Source organism: Hyalella azteca, unplaced genomic scaffold (genome assembly GCF_000764305.2).
Source record: "Hyalella azteca isolate HAZT.00-mixed unplaced genomic scaffold, Hazt_2.0.2 contig13505, whole genome shotgun sequence".
NCBI classification, from domain to species: domain Eukaryota; kingdom Metazoa; phylum Arthropoda; class Malacostraca; order Amphipoda; family Hyalellidae; genus Hyalella; species Hyalella azteca.
Genome location: NW_025943425.1, coordinates 332,968 through 354,794, shown reverse-complemented (window position 1 = coordinate 354,794; position 21,827 = coordinate 332,968). Strand labels below are relative to the sequence as shown.

At 37.8% G+C, this 21,827-nt stretch overlaps 1 protein-coding gene across 1 annotated transcript in view; it reads right to left on the bottom strand.

Moving 5' to 3' along the window:
- Nucleotides 1–21,599, bottom strand: part of LOC108680927 (contactin-1) — a 195,126-nt gene extending 173,527 nt beyond the window's left edge. The window contains exon 1 of the mRNA XM_018169857.2: nucleotides 21,158–21,599. Within this exon, the coding sequence (XP_018025346.2) occupies nucleotides 21,158–21,350 (193 nt within the window). The 5' untranslated portion in view covers nucleotides 21,351–21,599. The remainder of the gene's footprint in view (nucleotides 1–21,157) is intronic.
- Nucleotides 21,600–21,827: the final 228 nt, after the last annotated feature.

Genomic DNA, 21,827 nt, shown 5'->3' with positions numbered 1-21,827 from the left:
TACCACAATTTGCGACGCATTTTCTTAGCGTACAAAAGAGGCTCTGCTTCACAATTTGCGTACCATGCAAATGGTATTTATTTGCGTATTCAAAGTGAGCTAACGCACCGAATGAAGGAACAGCGCTGTTTCCTTGCAACCATGTGCACCACAGCAACGGATGCCAATAGTTCCAAAGTGTGAGGTAAGGGGTTGTTGTAGGGAGCGTCGCATATATATTGAGGCTCTCAAGCTGTCCCCCACCAACACGTTCTATGAATTTCACGCCAGTTTAGAGCAAAAGAAGAGCTACACAATAGTAATACGGTGGTGAGAGCCTGCTGCTTCTTCGTTACCGCAAAACCGCGTCAAGGCAAAACTGAAACTAAACAGTTCTCTCTTCAGACATCATGTCTAGATCAAGGGCAAGTTGTGAAACTTGAGGCAAAAAGTATTTCCACCATATGATTGTTATACTCAAAGTAAGAAGCGATAGAGATACAGTAAACTTAAATAACTGGGCTATAATTGATTTGAACATTTCGTATATAATTAAAATGAATTAGGTATCTTAATTTCTTGGTATGCGGAAAAGTTATCGGATAATGTGAGAAAAATTCATTTAAAGAAATTCAAACAATAAATGAAGGTGCTTTAGATAAATACAAAACTAATATGAACAAATATATTACCTACCACGTGACATACCTAGTTTAATAACAATAGTTATTGCTTGTAATAGAACAAAAAAGAAACATAGTCAACTTCAAAACTAAAGCCTAGTCTACATGGAAGTGCAACGTTTATTCTGTTGGATTAATATCGATGAATAATCGAATAAAATATTTTATTTAAGAATATAACATTAGAATTAATGTATGAATTAATTTAATAATTACACCTATCAAACAACACAAAAACATGCATGTTGCTATAATAATGCATCACCTCAGAACATAATGTGTTTTCTAGTTCTGTATTTACTCGTACATGGATGCACGAAAAAATGCAGACATTTCTATAAGAAAAACGAACTCACGATGATGTAAGCCCCGCTCCAGGAAGGCACCTCATCACAAACTGCCACGTACCTGAAAAAAAAGCAAGCGTTATATAACACTTGTTTGGACGATTGAGTACCTGTGGCCGAAATACACAGTGGTCTAGGTAACTAAAATCTTGACTAGCTCTAAACTTGATAATTCCGATACTTTTTTTGAACTACTATTCAAATTAGTATTAATACAAAAGAAAGTTCTGAATGCGGTCTCATTGGTATTTCAGAACTGCTTACAAATTAAATTCTTTTAAATAATCATATTAAAATAATGGCCTGATTCGCATGCAATATACGTATCAATAAAAGTTAAGGTAGAATAAAAATTAATAATAACTCTTATTTTCTTCTTAATGTTCTTAGATTCATGAAGGCCCATGAGAGAAACGAGCCTTACATATCGTGAAAAACTTTCGGCATTGAAAAGAAGTAGCAAGAACAAAAAATCGGATACCAAAATACAATTTCAGGCTCAATTTGTTTAGAGATAGTAAATACCCACAACACAGTAAAATATATTCAACTTTACTCCGAAAAGAGCGTGTGTAATTCTGGGAATGAAACGTCACTTCTCTTTACTCGAGTCTCTTAAAACTAAGCGCTGACGATGATGAGCTACCCGCGAGTTGACGAACTCACAACATTCCCAGGCCAACACAAACAATCAACACCGAGTGAGACGAACACGAAGCGAATGGACCATAAAGAACATGAGAATAAACAAAGGGTAAATTAAGAACAGGATCCAAAGCCGCGTAAAATACTGTGAGCTCGAGAAAGTGTATTCGTTGCAAGTAGGTCCGAGAAAACAAACGAACTATGATAGATTTCTGAGAGGATGCTCTTTTGTCTGTATACTATAGTGGGTGAGTATAATGTCTTTGAAGATTGGCTCTGCAAATATATAGAGGCTATTCGAGCTCTGGCCTCGCAAAAAAATTATATTATATGCACTTGCGGGTGAATCCAGCGTTGTTCGGGGGCGAGAGCAGCCTTATTATTTTAAAATGTGAACTATCTGAATTAAAAGAATGTTCCAATTCTTTCTTGTCTATATTGAGGATATTTTGCGTTTGAAATTTCACCCCGTATTGAAAAATGTAGGTAAAAACCAGTAGGCACAACATGAGAGGAAGAGTGCATGTACCAGATAGGGAAAACTCATGGACACACTCAATACGAGGTAAAAGGCACACACGGAACGAACAGGATAAGGAGCATCGCTCGGTAAAACATGAGACTCGGAGCAGCGAAAAGCCCCGGTCACGTCGCGCAGTTACGAGCGCCCATGATTGCACACGCACGCCGGAACGAGTATCCGACGACGACGAGCGTGCGCACTCGCCGCTCGTAAGTCCGTCCGCTCGCTGGCACTCGCCAGATTCTTCCCTGCACAGTTGAAGCGCCGGGTAAAATTCGGACCCGAAAACGCTTGAAGATAAAAAAAAAAAAATAAATGAGCAGCGTCCGGCACACAACAACGGTGCGGGATGGAGTCGCCGAGATTGAGTTTGCTCCTGTCGTCTTTCAAAGGAAGGAGGAAGTTCCTACCGTAAGTCAGTTAGAGCGAGGACACGTAGCTTTTTTCGACAAAACCTGATTTGATTGACCTCTCTGATTGACAAAATCTGTTCTCTCTCTGAATTGGGCAAAAATAATGATGTTGATATCCGAATACATTCGCATACAAATAACAGTACAGCGTGGACGTGACGGTGATATAATAATTTTAATATAAAAAATTACAATATGATCATTATTATTTTACGAAGAAAATATCATGGCGTCTGATTCAACCGAACTTCGAGAGCAAGTTATTTGTCGATAGAGCTATCAATAAGTTTGATGAATGAACACGAGAATGGATAAAAACGGATATGAACGACTATATGCAGTCAAAAGCTCTGCGAAATGCAATTGATGATATATGATACCGAACACGAGTTGAGGTTATCGAATCTGAAACATAAATGAAACAACTAATAAAATAATTTATATGGATAACTTCGTTTTCAGGAAGTGGAACATATTGTGTCAGTGCCTCACATCATCGTCGAATTTAAAGGATAGTTTTATTTCTATCGCAATTCTCGACTTTCGGTCGCAATAAAGACTCAGTCGAGTCTTTAACAGTCGAACGTTTATCACGTCTTATCAGGCTCAAATTTTAACAGGGAGAAACCGCCGATGAAATGAAAGTGTTTACTTAACCGTATAATACTAGACAAATAGAAAGGAGGTTTGCATTACTTTTTTCGAGTTCAAAGAAAGAATTTAAAAAATTTTCATAATTTAACAAGATATCTTCTAAGTCCGGTTCAATATATCAATTACAAAAATATACAGGGCACGTGAGAATGACATTTTAAGAGGAAAAAGTCAGAAAAAGTTGTCCGAAACGACACTAATATCCTTATCATCAACATCTCCTAATTTTCCTTATATTTATGCTAAAACTATGAGCAGATCATCATAAACTTCCAGCGCATAAGTCACACCGCGCTCAAGGTTATATTCGGCGCGGTTTACGCAGTTCAGCGGCCGTGGTGCCTCGCGCAATGTGCATGTCCGGTCACAGCGGCGTCCGGTCGCCGCACGCCTCGGGCTAGCACTTCAGGGAAGCACTTGCATGGAAGCGTATTGCCTCAGGCGTAGCGGTCTCCTCGCCAACAACAGGTGTCACAGTCACATCAAGTTCTGCTATCATAGATGCTGCTTAATGAAATACAAGGAGCATCTGTCACGGTGTACTAGGTATTTCTTCCAGTATTTGAATATATCAAAAACAGCGTCAAAATTTTGAAATATCTGTTACAGCGTTCTATTTTTACTGGTATTACACAATTCAACAGGTGTTCGGCGTCAATTATATGAAGTCGAGAGACTTATTTCTCTTCCTGTTTTCGATGAAAAGTAATGCAAATCTCCCTTCTTTTTGTCAAATATCATACGATTAAGTATGTTTTGATACAAAGTTCTCTGATAAATTTGCATAGAAGATAATTCAGGTGCACTTTGGTTAAAAATAAAATAAGGTAGGAGAGATTATTTTTATCCAGTTATGCACTTAGGCACTATCAGCTAACCATTCCGTAGATCATACGAATAAAAATAAGTTTCGCAAAATGTACTGATGGTTAAACGAGCATCTAATAACTTTTATTCCAGAACCATTAGGCGCTCTATAATTTTCTTGGATCATTTACGATTATAAACGAGACGGCATCTTTACTCTGCAACCAAATTATTACCTCGCAAGACTCGAGAGAATGAATTCAAGCGCCATTGATTAATAATGAGATGCTCTGAAAGTTGCATAGAATCATGTAATCAATTAATGCCTTCGATCTAAATTACGTTGGAGCCAGAAAACGACAAGACCTAAAAGTTCGGCAATAGGCATGAACATAATTCACCGGTGCACGAATCATTCACAGTCGATTTAAATTTCAGGAGCATGATAGCGCTGAAGCGATTGCAAGTGAGAACGTTGAATTAGGGAGTATGACTGAATGATATCTAAATGATTCACCCGAAAATTTAAAGAACCTACCAAAAAAAAACATAACGAGAACATCATTCTGCATTTGCATTTCAGGAGCATGAAACTAATTCATAGCGCTTAGGCGATTGCAAGTGAGAACGTTGAATTAGGGATTATGACTGAATGATATCTAAATGATTCACCCGCAAATTTAAAGAACCAACCAAAAAACCATAACGAGAACATCGTTTTGCATTTGCATGATGAGCGCGATAGACTATTTAGTGCATCATTCTACATAATGGCTTCTGAAAGCTAAGAAATAATCTACAGTCGCGATTTAGTAATACTCAGGTGAATAATTTTCAATCTATTGATTGCAAGAAGAGAAAGATTTAGATTTCAATCTATTTTCACTACCATAGATGAATTACGTATGATGTACGTCAATATATTGTGCCACATCGTCAAATTTGAATTGAATACTGCAGGCGGACGAGTTTAGTACACAACTGTCTTCAAAATTACATAAAATAAGAAGAGCGACTCAAACAATAAGAGCGTTTAAAAATATGAGTTAAGGAAAGTAACTGTAACTTTCTTTGTACCTTTTACCCAGCCCGAAAATTCATAAATTAACGAATACAATAATTCGCGCTTTATAACCAATTCCATCATAAATTCCCAGTAGTTATACGGTTAGCCTGATCGAAGCTGTAAATTCAATACATGTTGTGTCATTACAGTCGCATTACCAGCCAATCAGGACATTCTTAGCAGAGAAAAAAAAGGTACTTTCATTGCTGCAGAGTGTGCCCCGTTAGCATGTAAAGCTGCTGAAGGGCGCAGACGAGCCTGCATAGTTTTGCAGTTACGCAGAGCTGCAAGCGCCTCAGAATGCGTCAGCATCAATAAATCGGCTCCCGAGCCCCAGCAAAACTCGTGAATTTTGTAGGCAGCAGAACACGCATCTTTATAGACGCTAAGTCCGTAGACGACAGCACTCAGGCTCTGAGCTCCTCAGAAGCTCGAGCGTCGATACAAAAGAGAAAGATCGATGACAGGCGAAAGTACATATCTGGCGGAATAGATGAGACTTCACTACAGCCACTTTACGGCAATTCCATAGAAATCTTACGAGTTCTTATAGGGAGCCGATGGAGATGATTTTGAAATCGGTGGGATCTTCACAAGAAGTATGCATCAGTAGAAATATTTTCTAGTCGATAAAAACATACGCAGCAGTTTTTCGAAGTTTTCGTGAACTCAAAACTCGCAAAAACTTGACTGATTAAAAAAATACAAAAGCCCTCTAGTAGACAGGAGCTGTGGAGGTAGACAAAAAAGGAAGCTATAAGCCAGTCTTACGAGTTGATCCTTCCGATGTCTGATATTCGTGCCGCACTTTTGATAAATCAAACCATCGCAGAAACTTGAACAACATTGAGGCGTTTGATCAGCGGACTGCAGTCGACATCAGACATAATCATATGTGTCATATATCACACAAAGGTACGGAAGCTTCTTATCCGCGACACCACTGAGGGCTAGCGGCATCAAATATCTTACAGTGATATTGCATAAAATAAATACAGCCAGTGAGATGATACTAATAAAAAGTAAGAAGTAAGGAAGCCGAATATGATTATAGATACTATCATTACCTGACGTATACAATCCGGAATGTATATATTGATGATGCCTATATTTGATAGTTTACGCACGAAATTGCAAAAAAGCATTTTCTCCTGAAGATTTACCAAAAAAATCGCATTTGATTACATAGTTGCAAGTTAACCTCGGTTTTATTACAGATTTTATCCTGTACACAACGTTCGTCACAAGCATAAATTTCGGCAACCCACCCGATGCGATGACAACCTTAAATAGGGTTCCTTCAACAGGCATGCGTGTGGATGCAGATACAAGCAATTAACAGCTTGGTTAACCCATTAAATGACTCGCGTCTACAGCGTATATTTACTTGTCCGAGATACAAGCGCTTAATCAAGGATGAACCATACAAAGCTGCACGAAAAACTACCACGAAATACAGGATTAATAGCGATACGCAAAATCGCGAACATACAGAAACAAGAACACCGAACTGATCCGATTTGCTGACAATTTTAACAATCGAACACAAGTAAATGGAATGAGGGAAGATTCAGGATGATAAATTTATGTTTTGGATTTATTAGAGCTTTTCAGATCCCCAATTCAAAGCCGGAATGCTGTTTAGTAAGACGGTAATAAATTGGGTAAAAAATATAAACCTCCAACAATCATAAGACATTTACGACCACAGCCACAGTCATAAGGAAACGTGTAAAAAATAGTCACCAAGGTTTCTAAGTAGAACCGGAAGGTACAAGACCTTTTGCACCCAAAATGTCAAAAATAGCAAGACTGATAGCACGTAGTCTATGAAGTGAAAGAAGACAGGTAACGACCGGAAAAGACGTCGCACAACCGTTCAGAACACGCGCAAAAAATGTGACCCTTTGAGGAGAAACCTCACTAATATCACTTCGCGCCCGGCAGTATATTGGACGCAATGAATTCTTACCCGAGACTAAGCTTTGTACGGTGTGCTGAGGGCAAGTGCAGTATTTTACAGGGCAAGTCATTCGTTATCTAATATTGAAATTGTCATACACATCAAATACTACCGGTAATTTCATGACCTCCGCACATAAACAAGCTTAAACGCTAAATTCATTTACTGAAGTTAAAGATTTACTTTGACCTAAGTCCGGTTTTTACGCAAGAATTGAGTATACATACGCATTAATTACAACGCGAGGGGATTGATTTCGATTCGTCAAATCGCTTCACTCGAAAGATCAATTTAATTCCAAAGTTAGAGGCGTTTTAAACATCATAATCAGAACTATTAAATTATTACCTTACGATGACAAAATTCAGTACGACGAGGAAAAAAGTTTGAATTTGAACCACGTATCTCTATTTGAACCACTTTTAAACGAACATTTAGGTTAAATATTCAGGTTACATCACGAATTTCCTGAATTAAGATCATGAATAACAGCATTATTATTTTTTCAGTTTATTAGCATCGTTTCACCTTCTAAGTTAAGTAGACCCACGGACGGGAACAAGTGCCAAATTAAAACACCAAAGGGAAGCATTATAACTTCGAATTTGATCAATAAAGAATGGCGGGAAGCGGTTGGATCACGTACCGGGATGTAATTACCATAATGTCCGCGCCCCGCAAACAAGATATCGGCAGGGTATAGCAGAACAACGTATAGACAAGACCAAACGAAGGAGATGCTGCTTAAGTAAGATGCTGTGATGAAAAAGAAATTGTAGGGTTACAAAATACGGGTTATTAGTAAGCTTTGCTTCATACATCAGACATAATGGCCGAAGTAATCATCACATACTTCGTGGTAAAAAATATTACTATAATAAAATAATCCTACAATCGAGTATTGTTCTCTGCTTTTTTCGTTATTATCGAAGCCAATATGATCCTCATTAATAGTATCTAGGATTAATGGGGGAGAATAATTTTTATGCCATTCAACTCACCCTAGAAAAATAATAACAAACGCGTGTAATGGAAAGCCATTAATCTTCAACTCATGGCAGTTTCCTGGCGTGCATGGCATGAAATAACATGTAAATCATCACGAGCTAACAGTATGACATGCAATCAAGCCGTCGCTGACTACCGCAGATATAACTTTCGACACGCGCGTAATGTGGCGCGCTCGTATTTTCCGCGTACGCGTTCGGGAGAACGGCGAGCAACCAACTCTCGGCGACGAAGCGTGACGGAAGCTGGCATCAGGAGACTGATGCAGCTATATTAAAAGCTTCGTACACTTCTCCGCTAGTATATGTGCACAAAATATTAGTTCTCAGCACAGTAACTTATAGAGCTCTTCAGAGAACTCATCATTCCGCGTAAAGATGAAAAAACAGCCCTAATGCGAAACGATCTGCTCTTAAGGAAAAGATACAGTTGACACTCATTAATTCAGTGAAGAGTAGAAGAGAAGTATTTGTGAGATCTTGGTTGGAGTAGGTCTCAGTTTTGATAAACGATGATTGTAAGGACATATGGTTATTGCTACAACGGATTGATTTTGAAAAAAAAGCAATAGCAATAAAATAGAAAATTCATACAGCGTGGGACAAAATCAAACGTATGTAAATCAAAATCAAACTGATAGAATACATAATATAGAAAAACAATAAAATATTGAGTGGTCACATAGAATGGAGTGCCAATTACGGCGTGAATTAATGTTAAATTAATTAAATCAATATAAATAGAAGTGTCCGGAGGCAGTCTAATGATAATTATTGCAAGGTAACGGAGCAAAGGTTTTTTCAACGCACGCGAGTACAAAAAGCACAAGATAAATTATTGAATCAATTAATTCATTCTGTACACACGAACTGTAAACAAACATAAAATATATATAATTTCAGATTTTGCTGCTGCAAACTGCTAGCCGGCGAGTGCGTGGCGCGACAGAAGCAGCAAAGTTATCATATGCAGAATTTTCGATACTGAAACAACGCAGATCAAATATACTCAAGCTCATTTATTGGCGTCATGTTTTATAGCTGAAAACCGGCAAGCGCAGCATGCAGTCGTTTACATTGTTGTTCGTGTTGCCAGAGGCAGGCTGTGCGTTAATAATAAAAATTTGTCAATTTAATTTGTCAGTTAACACCAAATCTATAACTGAAATTCATTATTGCTCACTAATTCGGCCAGACGTGAACGACAAATAAATATTACTTTTCCAATGTTTGTGGAGAAACGCCAATGTATCGAGTAAAAATTGGCGTGCCAGCAAATCTGGTACCGAAAGTTTGCCAATAACAGGAAAATATGCTGACTAAAATCACACAAAATTGGTCAACGTTGATGCAAATATTGCGTAAATAAACGAAGACAGATGTATTCTGGTAAAAAAAAAAAATTTTAATTTGCACGGCGCTGATGAAAATTGTACCTTAGTAATCAAAAGTGCAATAAACATTCCATGTACAATGATTTATTGAATTTGCATCAGGCACAATCTGACCTGGCAAGAGGAGCGAGGAGTTCGTAAGGCTCGCCCAAAGTGGCACGAGAGAAGCGAAGATGCCCAGACCATCCCGTACTACGGCCCCCGCCATGCCCGTAGTCCTTATTATTGCACCTTATGATTGCACCTTATAATTACTGTGCGGCAAAAATACACACCGCGGTAACCTCCGTTTCAAATTATCATTTAATTTACTTCGAATAGGAAAATTATCGCTAAGTTATGTTACGGTAATATTTTGATACGCACGTGATAATTTTGATGCTTATAAACCACAACGTCTCCACGTGGTATGGACACTATGGATGGGCCACAGTCAAATATCATGATATAACGAAGCAAGAGATAGACGTGGGCTATAGAACGTCTTCAACAAACGTGCAGGTTTAGTTATTAGCCATTGTAAGTACTCAAATCAACACAGTCCATGTTACTAATTGGAAACTTGTTTCTGAATTGGTCTTCACACATGAACACTGATGACAGTTTTTGATGCTCAGTGTTTTCCGTTATAAGCTCCGTATTACTTATGCTCAACATATGCAACAATTTTCCGAAATAATGGTGCAATGTATTGCTCAAAAGCGTAAAAAAATATGCAATCTTGTTTTCAGTTAAAAATAATGATAAATAAATTTTCATAAATTTTAATAGTTTAAAAAATGTTATCACTTCTTCACTTCTGCACAGTTGCAAATATAACACATAAACACAAATCAATAACTTACATTCCCATTGAACACATTCCTGACGTAGCGCATTATAGGTCAAACATAAATCAATCAAATTAATCACGATGCATTTCTTTCCTTGAAAAAGTCAACTAAATTTGTAACTCGGAAAAAATATTCGCAGACCGGACAACACTTCCATATAATATCTGACCTGCCTAATCTTTCAGAAAACTGACAATCACATCATTGAAAACCTGATTCACAACTTCGAACATGCGATTCACAACCCTGAGTTTTTAATCATATTCATCAAATTATTCTCAAGTTCACAATAAAATAACTATGATGAATATTAAAAAAAAACAGCATATGAGAGAGAACACTATTGAAAGACACTGTACACCAGTGTCTTTCAACTGTTGCATGGTAAAACCAACAGTTGAATAACCAACACCTAGGTGTTGGTTATTCCAACACCTAGGTATTATTCCAACACCTAGGTATTATTCCAACACCTAGGTATTATTCCAACACCTAGGTATTATTCCAACACCTAGGTTATTATCCGTAGGTGTTGGTATAACCAACACCTACGGCACTGCCTGAACAGCCACTGCCCCCCACGACACGGCCTTGCCACGAAGCAACACGTACACTTGCCCAGCAATGCGCAGCACTCGGACGCCTGCCAACAACCTAATATTACGCATACGCTTATACAATTCAATTAAGAGCACCAAATGCTAATATTTAGTCCGACTTCGCTCGTTGATGCACACGGAGACTAGTGAGCGTCTTGCACCAGCTGGCGCGGAAGACATCAGCACCTTGACTGGCCAGATCGTGTTCAGGATAGCATATGAAAATAATAAAGTGTGGATGAATATTTGAAATAAAGTGTGTTTTAAATAAGTTTGAAAATAAAAATTATTGTTATAGAGGCTATTTATTTTTGCGTTCGGTGCACCTAATGGCATCTACAAACAGCAGCTTCGCAGAAAACTAAATTCAACTTCAGGGTAGCGGAAAAAGAACTAAATAACAAGCCAACGTTACTACGCAATATGATGAGAAATTAAAAATTCATCTCCGAACGAAAATCAAAAATCAAACCATTCACAAAATTAATGAGCTCATCTACAGAGAATACTGTAAACCAGTCGTTCCCAAACTTTTTCAGGCTGGCGCCCCCCTTTGCTCCCCAGTGAATCTCTAGCGCCCCCCCCCCCGCTAACAGACACATATAAAAACGAACGCCTCTTTCGTGGTATTTAGCATACTGCAATTTTGAAAGAGAAAGCTTAAACACAGATCTTTCCAGAGACCTCCACAGATCTTTCCACCGCCCCCAGAGGGGCGATATCGCCCACTTTGGGAACCACTGCTGTAAACTCTGTTGCATGATCAGAGCCGACCGAGCTCATGGTTATTTATATCAATTAATACATTCAAAACGCGATAACAATATATTATTGCCAAACGCGTTTTGGACTCCTGGGATACCGTTAACATTAGATTCCAGTTAATAATTCGAAATAATCCAGGGAAACCGTTGAAATTACTCCATTATATTCCATCCTTGGTATGTTGGTGTTGTAATTAGTCAACAAATTAGCCCATTGGTAATTACGCTTGGAAGCCACAAAAATATAACTAATATGAAGCACTGTCCGCACCTACCAACTGTATGACTTATTATATGCAAACATTTATCCATTTATAGAGGTAAATAATAACTGAAGTCTTAAAGCTTCATCGATCAAGTGAAAAAAATGCTAATATTTCTAAAAAATAATAAATGTACATCGTTCCGCGATTCATATATCAGGCCGCACGCATGCACAAGTGAACTTGTACAAATATTGCACTACAAAATATAAACCTGAAGGGCGTTGTCGAGATAAAAGTTACAAAATTCTTATACTCTTATATTCAAACGTTGACAAAGACTAGAAGAGGCAAAAGTCAAAACTGACAATTTTGCTTCTCAAATGCGGGACTAACTACGATAAATCATTATTTTTTTGCAATTTAGATGACATAAATACTAAAATTTGATGATTATAGCGTTCATCCGTTCGTATGAACAGCAGTATAGTATCGGCGAATCGAGTGAAGGACACCATTTGGTTATCAAAATATATAAATGTTAAATGGAAATGATAAATGTTAGGCACATGCACTTTCACGAATTGTACGATCGTAGAAGAGAAATTAGTATGGAACAATTTCTCAGATTAAAATACAATACGGATACATCACAAACAATAATTATCAGGATCATCAAAAGCTTTTCACATAAAATAATAATGCACATAATATAGCTACAAAGATGTATTGCAGAAATCTTTGTGAGTACAATGAACAAACCCACACTCAAATAAGTTTTTTTGTTAGTCTGCCAGTTTGACAGAAAACCATTAACTTCAATAATTTCTAGCGAAATTAGTGTTAATCCAAGAACGATAATGAATGTCAAATTGATTAAAAACTATCTGGTTAAACCGGCGTTACCTGGCTCGATCGATATTCATTTTAATTTTGGAATTTCGTAATCCAAATCCCATGTACTTGAATATTAAGATGGCTGATGCGTGCTAATCAAACTAAGAACCGTTCATGGGTTCATTTTCATAGAACATAGAAATCTCATCTGACTCTCGTTTCAAAAGAGGAAAAAGATTCCTCATTTACAAATTAAAATTGCCAATTTAAAAATCAACTGTTAAATCATTTCCTTACAGTTTTGCAATGCCTTACTATTCTCCTACTATAAGAATAAAATTTCAGGTAGTGGTATTATCCCGACACGATATGTATCATAGGTACGCGCCCAAATAGCACTTAAATATATTTGCTGACAGGTTTTTAACACCCGCAAACAAATCCAAACACACACATAAATTTCGACGAATATATAAAAGTTTCAGTTACTAACTAAAGTATTTCGCTTATCGTAGAAAACTAGAGGACTACATTTTCCAGATGTGCGCAGCACTCATCTCTGTCCCTGTCTGTTTGTATAGGGCAAGAGCCCCTAACCGGTCTATACCCTTCGAGTTCGATGATCGAGTTAAGAACAACAATTAAATTTTCCTCACTCGCTGCTGCCCATTGTGAGGTTTTTTCTACGGCATTAAATTGTAGAAGCACGCAATAACGGGATTGTTAAAGCAATTATGGTGCGAGAGACATTAGGGACTCTTATGGCAGCTGAGAACAGGCGCGTGCCTTCTGCCAACAATCGAAACCGCTGGCTTTTATTCCTTTCAGTCGCATTTTGCAGTTTTTTTCCGCTTCCTTTGAGCTGGCAAGACACCACGCTGGGATAATCGCACTCGCCGTGATGATAACAAAATATGGAACACAAAGTATGAATGCCGGTCCGAATGGCGCCTTGTTTGAGGATTTCTTTTTCGTGGTATGTGGGCCATACAGGGTGTCGAGACTTCCATAGAGGTAAAGCCTGCCGCAATTGTGCCTGCAATCTTTATTGAAATACGACGAAACTCTGGGGAAAACAGTAAGACGACGGCGTACTCTAGTAACTGAATTGCTTAATGATTTTAGCGTTCTGACCAAGAAGACGTTGAGTGAAAACACACTCAGTTGATGAGACAGCATTTTTATGGGACCATTACATTTGTGATGTGGTCCATCTTGAATTCTTTCATATATGATTCTTGCGTAGCGAACAAATTGATGAGCAAGAATTTTACTTGGCAAATCTGCATAATAATATATGAAGTTTCGCAATATTTTCTTCATAAGTAATTTCGAAATCTAGTTAGGAATAAAAAACGTCCTTTAGTCAATTCATAGATCTATCACACGGCAAAGAAAGTAAAACCGATAATAATTCAATTGGAGATGCTGATTTTGCACAACAGTATTTGATTTTGGAAGGCCAGAGGCAACATGAAACATAGCCACAGATTTAAGTCTCTATAGAAGATAGAAGCCAACGCAGGCAAGACGGGTCATGTTTAAGAGCACACATGCAGGTCGAGGGACGCTTTGGACTCGATCAGAGAAGTGTCAGGCAGTTAATTGGTCGGACACTTGACGTGTACGCGCTAACGGACAAATGGCCATTGCTCCGGACGCCAATGTAGAGCAGTACCAATATGGAAGCGCCAGTCAAGTATATACTGACATCCCGTCAAGCGGCAGATGACCCAAATGGAAGTGCCAGTAAAGTGCAGTTTTTGGTGCAGCATTCAACATTCAAAATTGCGATCATGGTCGGTCAAATATAGGTCAAATAAGACGGTACATTTATGGTGGCTAAAATGTTTTAATAAAAGTTAAAATATCGTTAATACGAATTTTCATTTTGTAACATAATCAGAAATTTAAGTGCTTCGTTCTGAATCCTTGTGCGAAACAGTGTACGATTATCACTCATTATTTCTCCCATTTCAATGCCGTATTCCTATTTGTGTCGCAAATCTTGATCCGCCGTACCATATCTAGCTTATTTAAACTTTGTTTATGCTTCTAATCGGAATGATTTACATTTTCATTCACTCTCTACTAAATTTTTGGGGGACAAAATAAATTTTGAATGTTGATTGATCGTCACTAAATTTGTGACAGAAAAATTGTCTAAAAAAATTCGCGACTTGTGAATATGATAAGCGTATATAACAAACCTTGTCAACTACACAGAGAGTCGGAACTTCGAAATGGACTTTAACAACTAGAAAAAAATGCATCGCTAAGAATTTGATTGCTATGAAACCGCATTCGGAAGTTATTTATAGCAACAGATATCTGAGTGTGACTAAAATGTTGAGTTTAACATGGAAATTAAGATCTTCCTATAAAATTACGCAATAAAAATAACTATACACAACGATAATGAACTAGAACAAAAGAAATTACATTGTTAACATATACTTGAATATTAAAAGCGTATAAGCTTTTTCAACAAACTTAATCATAGAAGATCAAAAACAAGTATTTTACCACTCAAGATAACAATAATCCAAAAGTTCAATGTTCAACAATTATACCGGAAAAGGCATAACATAATGAGTTGAATATCACGAAGTAATTAATTCTTCAAACTTTATCAGAGTTTCAGTATAAACTTAATAATGAGAGTCATCAAAAGAAGACAATTCACTGAATGAGACAGGTATCGGTTAAGGCAGCATGCAGGTCGCGCAATATCTGCAGCAGTTGACAATCAGGCTCCAGCGAGACGCCAGACGCGCGCCTGTTTCCCAGGATACACTCGAGAAGCGGTCCAAAACAGACGTGAATTGCACCTTTATTATCGAGAGTGTCACCAACACTCCGGTCTCATTTCCATTTCTAAATCCGTCGGTGGCGCGCCGCCGAGCCCTGCAAGACGCGCGTAAACATCTCAGAGATCTGCGACACTCACACGACAAGCGCGATAATATGAGCCTTAGACGAGTGAGGGAACACTAGAAATATATGGCCCTTTCAAGAGCTCACTTCACGCCACGTCAAAAGTAACATCGGGAAGCGTACAAGCCCGTAAGATCCCCTCATCTCACATAACCTAAACCTTTCTTAACGCCTGTCAACTGCAACAAGAAGCTTTGCCTGGGGCTCATTAAACTCGTCTATCAAATCTATACGTTTCTACACGCCTGATATAGCTACATTATAGGGGGTTTGAAGCTCCTTTTCCTCATTTAGCGAATTGAGAAGTTTTAGCACGGCATGTCGATTGCGACATACGGAAACTGAAGAGCTAGTTCATAACGCAAAGGAAATCCATACGCTACTTTATACACACCGTCAAAGGCAACAACACTGAGTTTGTAACGCAAAACAGGGAGGAGAAACTCTAGCACCTCGTCAAACAGATATCAATACGCCTATGTTGACGTGCATGTCGTCCGCTGAGATTACGTGGAAAGTCCAAGATTTCCGGGTACATGTTCAAGGACGGTAGCAAATCTGCAAAGATAGTAAATTTCTTTTTGAGTATGAGAAATCTATTCCATGATCGAAAATTTTTCATTTCTATTCGTTACACGACGTATGAAATAAAGGGTGATCGATATTAATGGAAATAAATGAATACATAAATTCATAATTGTAATTTTGATTCGATATTTACATATGATCAAGTATGTAGAATCATAAAAATGTACATTAAATTATTGCGGGTTAAAATTCAAATGGAAAGTGGCAAGAAAAAGTGGCAAGCAAGGCACCGGCTTTAGATAGATCGAAAATTGTGTGAATCGCTGGTTAACATTTGGTCCCGTAGCCACCTGTTTGAATTATGAAACCTGTGCTGGGTGCAAGTGCGACGTTAGCGGGAGCCTGTTCTTGCAGAGGTGTGTTAAGTGTTTACAATTAGAAAAATTAATTGATATGTAAACGATAATCGAGATCCATCATTGATAATGCAAGCTTATCTCTAATTCATGTCGCTCCTGGACTCAGTTAAGTGACTAATGATTCAAATAATGTGAATTAACATCACTCCTGAATAAGGTAAACTGAAAAATCACACTTCTTGGCTAAATCATAATTTGGCACTGTACATTAAATAAATAAAAGAATGAAACCTTCCTGTTAGATTGTAATCTTTAAACTGATTTGAAAATATTAATAGTACAGCGTCAATTATATAATGTGGTCGACAGAGTCCCTTCAATGGATACCAAAATAATGAGAAGAGAACAACAGTCGGAGACAAAGTTTGTTGAATGAGCTGACACGAAAAAGTCTAAGATTTCGTGCGCAAGATTAGCAATTAAATAGAATTGGTTTCTATACTTTATCTTCTAAATAAAAGCTCATTTCCACAATGCAATTAATCTGAAATAAGGTACGATTTTAAGTAGCACCGGAGCATGCGAGTTAACATTCTGATCATAAAAAGGCGTGTGAGATCCTAAGTACTAATACTTTGAACATAAAAATACTAAAATCTCAACTTCCAGTGCTCTGGAAAATTAAAATAAGCGTCAGCTGTTATTTCTTGGTTGCCTGGCTGGTACTATAGATGTAGTACTGTAGTTAAACACGAGATAACGAATGCTTGGGAGGCTATTCCAGGATGCGGGTAGCTCGCTCTGAGCACCCAATAGCAGCGCGGGGAACTGGATCGCTGGGCGGAGCTGCAGAATGATCCCTCCAGGGCTCACTTAAAAGAGATCTTGGCAACATCAGAAAATGGACCCTATTTGTGCCAGCAGTACAACTCTTGTACGATACGACAAAATTTTGTGGCAATTTATCTAACATTGAAAAAATCCAAGGATTGCTTCAAAACACTTTAGGTTCACATGGTAAATGTTTCAAGATAAACGAAGAACTCGTGTTTTGATAGACGATATCCTAGAGATATTAATAGAAACATCAGGTTTGCTCATGAATAATAAACAAAAATAAGCTGCGAGGTCGATGGGAATCTCTATTACTTGACACTAATTAATAAATTAGTGTCAAATTAATTTAATTAAATTAGTCAAATTAGTGATATTTAATTAATTAAATTCGTCTAATTAGTGATAGAAAGAAAATAGAATAATGTGAGTATTCGTGAATTATTTGAATTGTAATTCGTTTTAATTTTCATTAAAAACATTTTAACGCCCCCGCTTTGGTCCTGCGTCCGTACAAACAAATAAATTATACTTTGAACACTCAAGGAAGGGATCAACAGTGCAAACGAACAGATTTTAGAGTGAATTGAAATGCTAATTTGAGCTCATTATGCAGTTAGAGCACATGACTGCCTAACCAGCCTTGATGCAAGCGACACAGTATCATCTACATTAGGTAGTTGCGTGCTAATTTCTAGCAAGGATTGTTAACAAATTCATCAGTTGTAGCCGACCACAAATGCGGCCATGAATGCTGGCCTGTGGACACAAGCTTACAGCAGGCAAGACGTTGGCTCCTACCTATGGATGTTTAGTTTCAGTGTACATCTTAAATGCATGGCTCTTGTTTCCACGACGCTAATCCACAAAGCAATGGCCAAGGTCTGAGATCTCAACAGCCTTCAGCTCAGAGGGAATTTGCGTAGGTTTAGTTTAGGGCAAAATGAACACAGGATATTCTAGTGGTAACATATAATAAACGCTTCAATGTTAACATTGCTACATATCACCATCGTATTTCGTTAAGCATTCGTGTCGAAAGAATTTGTGTCACACAAATAGAAAGCAAAAAATAATACAAGAAATCCAAAATCATTTCTAAGGCATCTGAATTTTTCAGTTTCATGAATGAAATTCGTCTGATCATAAACTAAAAACAAAATGCGAATCGTTTGAGCGAATACTATTAATATATAGATAATACCTTCCGAAATATTGCATAGCAAATCGGAGAAGAGATATCTGGTTGACCGAATAAATAATATACAAAAATCCTCTTGAAGTTACAGGCTAAATAGATGATGCCAGGCACGATACTAGTGCGAATTTTCTAGCTCCCGGTCGGACATCCGATTTATCTATTTTAATGGCTTACGTGACAAACAATATACACTGAAATCGTCCGAAACTTTTTTGTTCTACAATTAAAATTCTTTAATTGCACTTACAATTCAGATTTTTGAGCTTAAAGTTTAGGCAACAAACGGCAAAAACATGGCGAAGGGCGACTGTATATAATCGTGCAGTGAACCATGTTGGTATTTTCCTTTTATGAGGGAAATAATAATTGAGTTATCTTATTTTAATGCATGCACTTTATAATTTTACACAAAGTTACAATCAATTATTGCAAGTGTAATATGGAACAAGTGCTCCTAACAGAAATATGTTGCCAATGGGTTAGGATTGTACTAGCAGTCAAATCAGCGATCATGCAGTGATGCCCCAGATAATATTCTATCGCAGGCTTGAGCCGCATTAAACTGAACCCTATTCATCATCCCGTTTAACATGGAACAATTTTGCACCAAAATTTCATTTAAATTTATAGAGCAATTATATTTACGGATCGCTAACATTGGGCAACCTCTATAGCGATTTGCAGATGCTTGGATAAGCCCAAGACCAATCAAGCGTGGTCCGATGTCCTCGACAACACATATCGATTTTATTCCTTAAGAAAACGAGAAACGACGGATATTCAAAGCTGTATCAATATCATCAAGATGCAAATTCTCTTCCTCTGTTAGGAACTTCAATCACAAGTTTTACGAGATCCCCGTTCACTTCAGTTTTGTCGAACTACCGACGCAGATATAAGCGACAAGTTCCCCGAGAGATCCCACAGACACTATCGGAATTGTCTCGTTTCGAGGACGCGCTGTCATTCTCACGACTGATTACAAGCTGTAAACAACACAACCGTCGCTTCACAGTCACTTCTCCGTTCATGATGAACGTTGCGACGCCAAAATAGAATTTTTTCCAGTGCAAACAATGGGATACAAACGTGCAGGAGAAGCGAAGCATCAAGCATTTCAGATGAGAAAACCTGTGTTTATTTAAATGCTTTCCATTGTTGACTTGATTTTTCAATGATGAATTTGAAGTTACTCCTTCTTTTGAACATCAACCACTCGACTAACTAACATCAACAGTGCACTTTTTGTACTATACTATTACTTATTTACCCAGAACAATTAATCGTCGCAGTTTATTGTGGCTTTGTTTCACGTTTATATTGTTGAGAAACGACCACATTCATGATCGTGATAGAAAGAAACCAAATATACCAGACATCAAACTGCAATTCCGAATCCCTCACAATTTAAACGCAACAAGTTTAACTGAACAAAAAAAAGAAATATAGATTACCACTTTGTGCGACTAGACTTGAACAAACGAATAAACGGTCGCAGTAGAATAAGCGAAAACAAATGAGAATTCCTGTACCATGCACCACGGGTTTTACTCCCACAATAATATTTTGTTTGAAATGGCGAGAATAAAACATGTTCACATGGCAGAACAAATAAACAATAAAATATTTTCGGTTATAATTCAATTTGATGTTAGGCAACGTATTCATTTTGATTACACAACTTTATGTTCAAAGCAGTAGAATTCGCAATTAAATTGGTGCGCTGAGTCTGATCGCGGCTTTGAGTCTATTGGAACCTCAATTGTTTTCGATGTACAAGCCAAAGATAACTAATTGACCCTAAGTCTATATCGAGTATATAGTAATGTATATCGTCAAAAATCGGAGTATTATATCTTTCGACTGCTCCTGTGATATATCATAATTGAACTGCTTATCTACGAGGCAAATTTCTGACAACCGCGGATTTTGCCAGACGTGTCGGATTAACTTTAAAGGAAGACAAAGAGATCAGTAATTAGTCATATATTTTATTAACTGCCATAATGAAAGCGCAGTAGATGAGTGAACGCCACTTCCCTAATCAACGTGTAACAAGAGATGGCGAATAATTTGTGATAATACAGAAGTTTTTCTCGAATTTATTGTGCTAATTAATTAATTATTCAATTATTACTAAAAAGTAATTACTTCGAGAAACTTCTGGTTTGGAGTGTTTGTAGTCGGTGCGTTCATCAGACTATATTGTGTGCATGGTTCAGTTAACATTTAGCATCTCATTCGTGTCGGTTACATGTTCATAGTCTTCATACTTTTACGGGATTTCACGGCAGGATAAAGGGCCATGCAGAGTGAACATTCAGATAATAACTATAGGTCCGCTTTATCATCCACATCACTCTCGCAATTTAGTTATGGTTTCACACTGATTTGAGTTCATAACAGAAACATTAGAGCAAATTATATTAAAAAAAAGAGTGGGATGGTAAATCAAAAACCACCTTTGCATCATGAAATGGTCGTTGTTTCATGTGCTGAAGTCACGTAAAATTTTTCCATTGTTATGAGGTCATTTAAACGAAAACCTTGAAAGAAAAAGTTCCTCAGTACAGCGACTCACCTGTAGCGTATTCACTTGCGTATACGAGCGCGGGTGCGAGTTGCAGGCACAGCAGCGTCAGGCACCGCGGCCACAGCGCGCCAACACTTGGCAGCGACCGTGCGCTTCTTCTGCACTTGGGCGCCATCCTCAGCGATAACTTATGCTTGCCACCACAGCATCGTGCGTTAGTAAGATTACTCTTTGTATTCATCAAACCTTGTCATTCGTCACATTTCCTCAATCGACAGAAATGTTTGTTTTAAACTTAAACACGCATAAGCGGTCTGATAACTTCCGTATTTCTGGCTGAAATCAGAGCAGAAATTTTGTTCCTGGACACTGAGAGTTTGATCCGTAATTTAGGTACACATTTCAGCGTGTCAATAGACGTATAAAATTTACGCGACTAAAATGTCATCATGAACACTTGTAAGCAGACTCACAATTTCTTTTGAATTGCACAACAATTAAAAAATTCACATCAATTAATAATCTTTCAGATACACGTAACTTTCAGTAGAAAAATAAGTAAATGGGACCACGAAATTCCGCACAGAAACAGAAGGGCTGTAGGCATGCGTGGGTATCCACAGAAAGCGGCGGCAAGAACAGCTTCTTACACAACCACCGAGCACCGAGTCACGCGAGACACTGAGGAGCAACAGAGACGCTAGACTGACGCGACCTC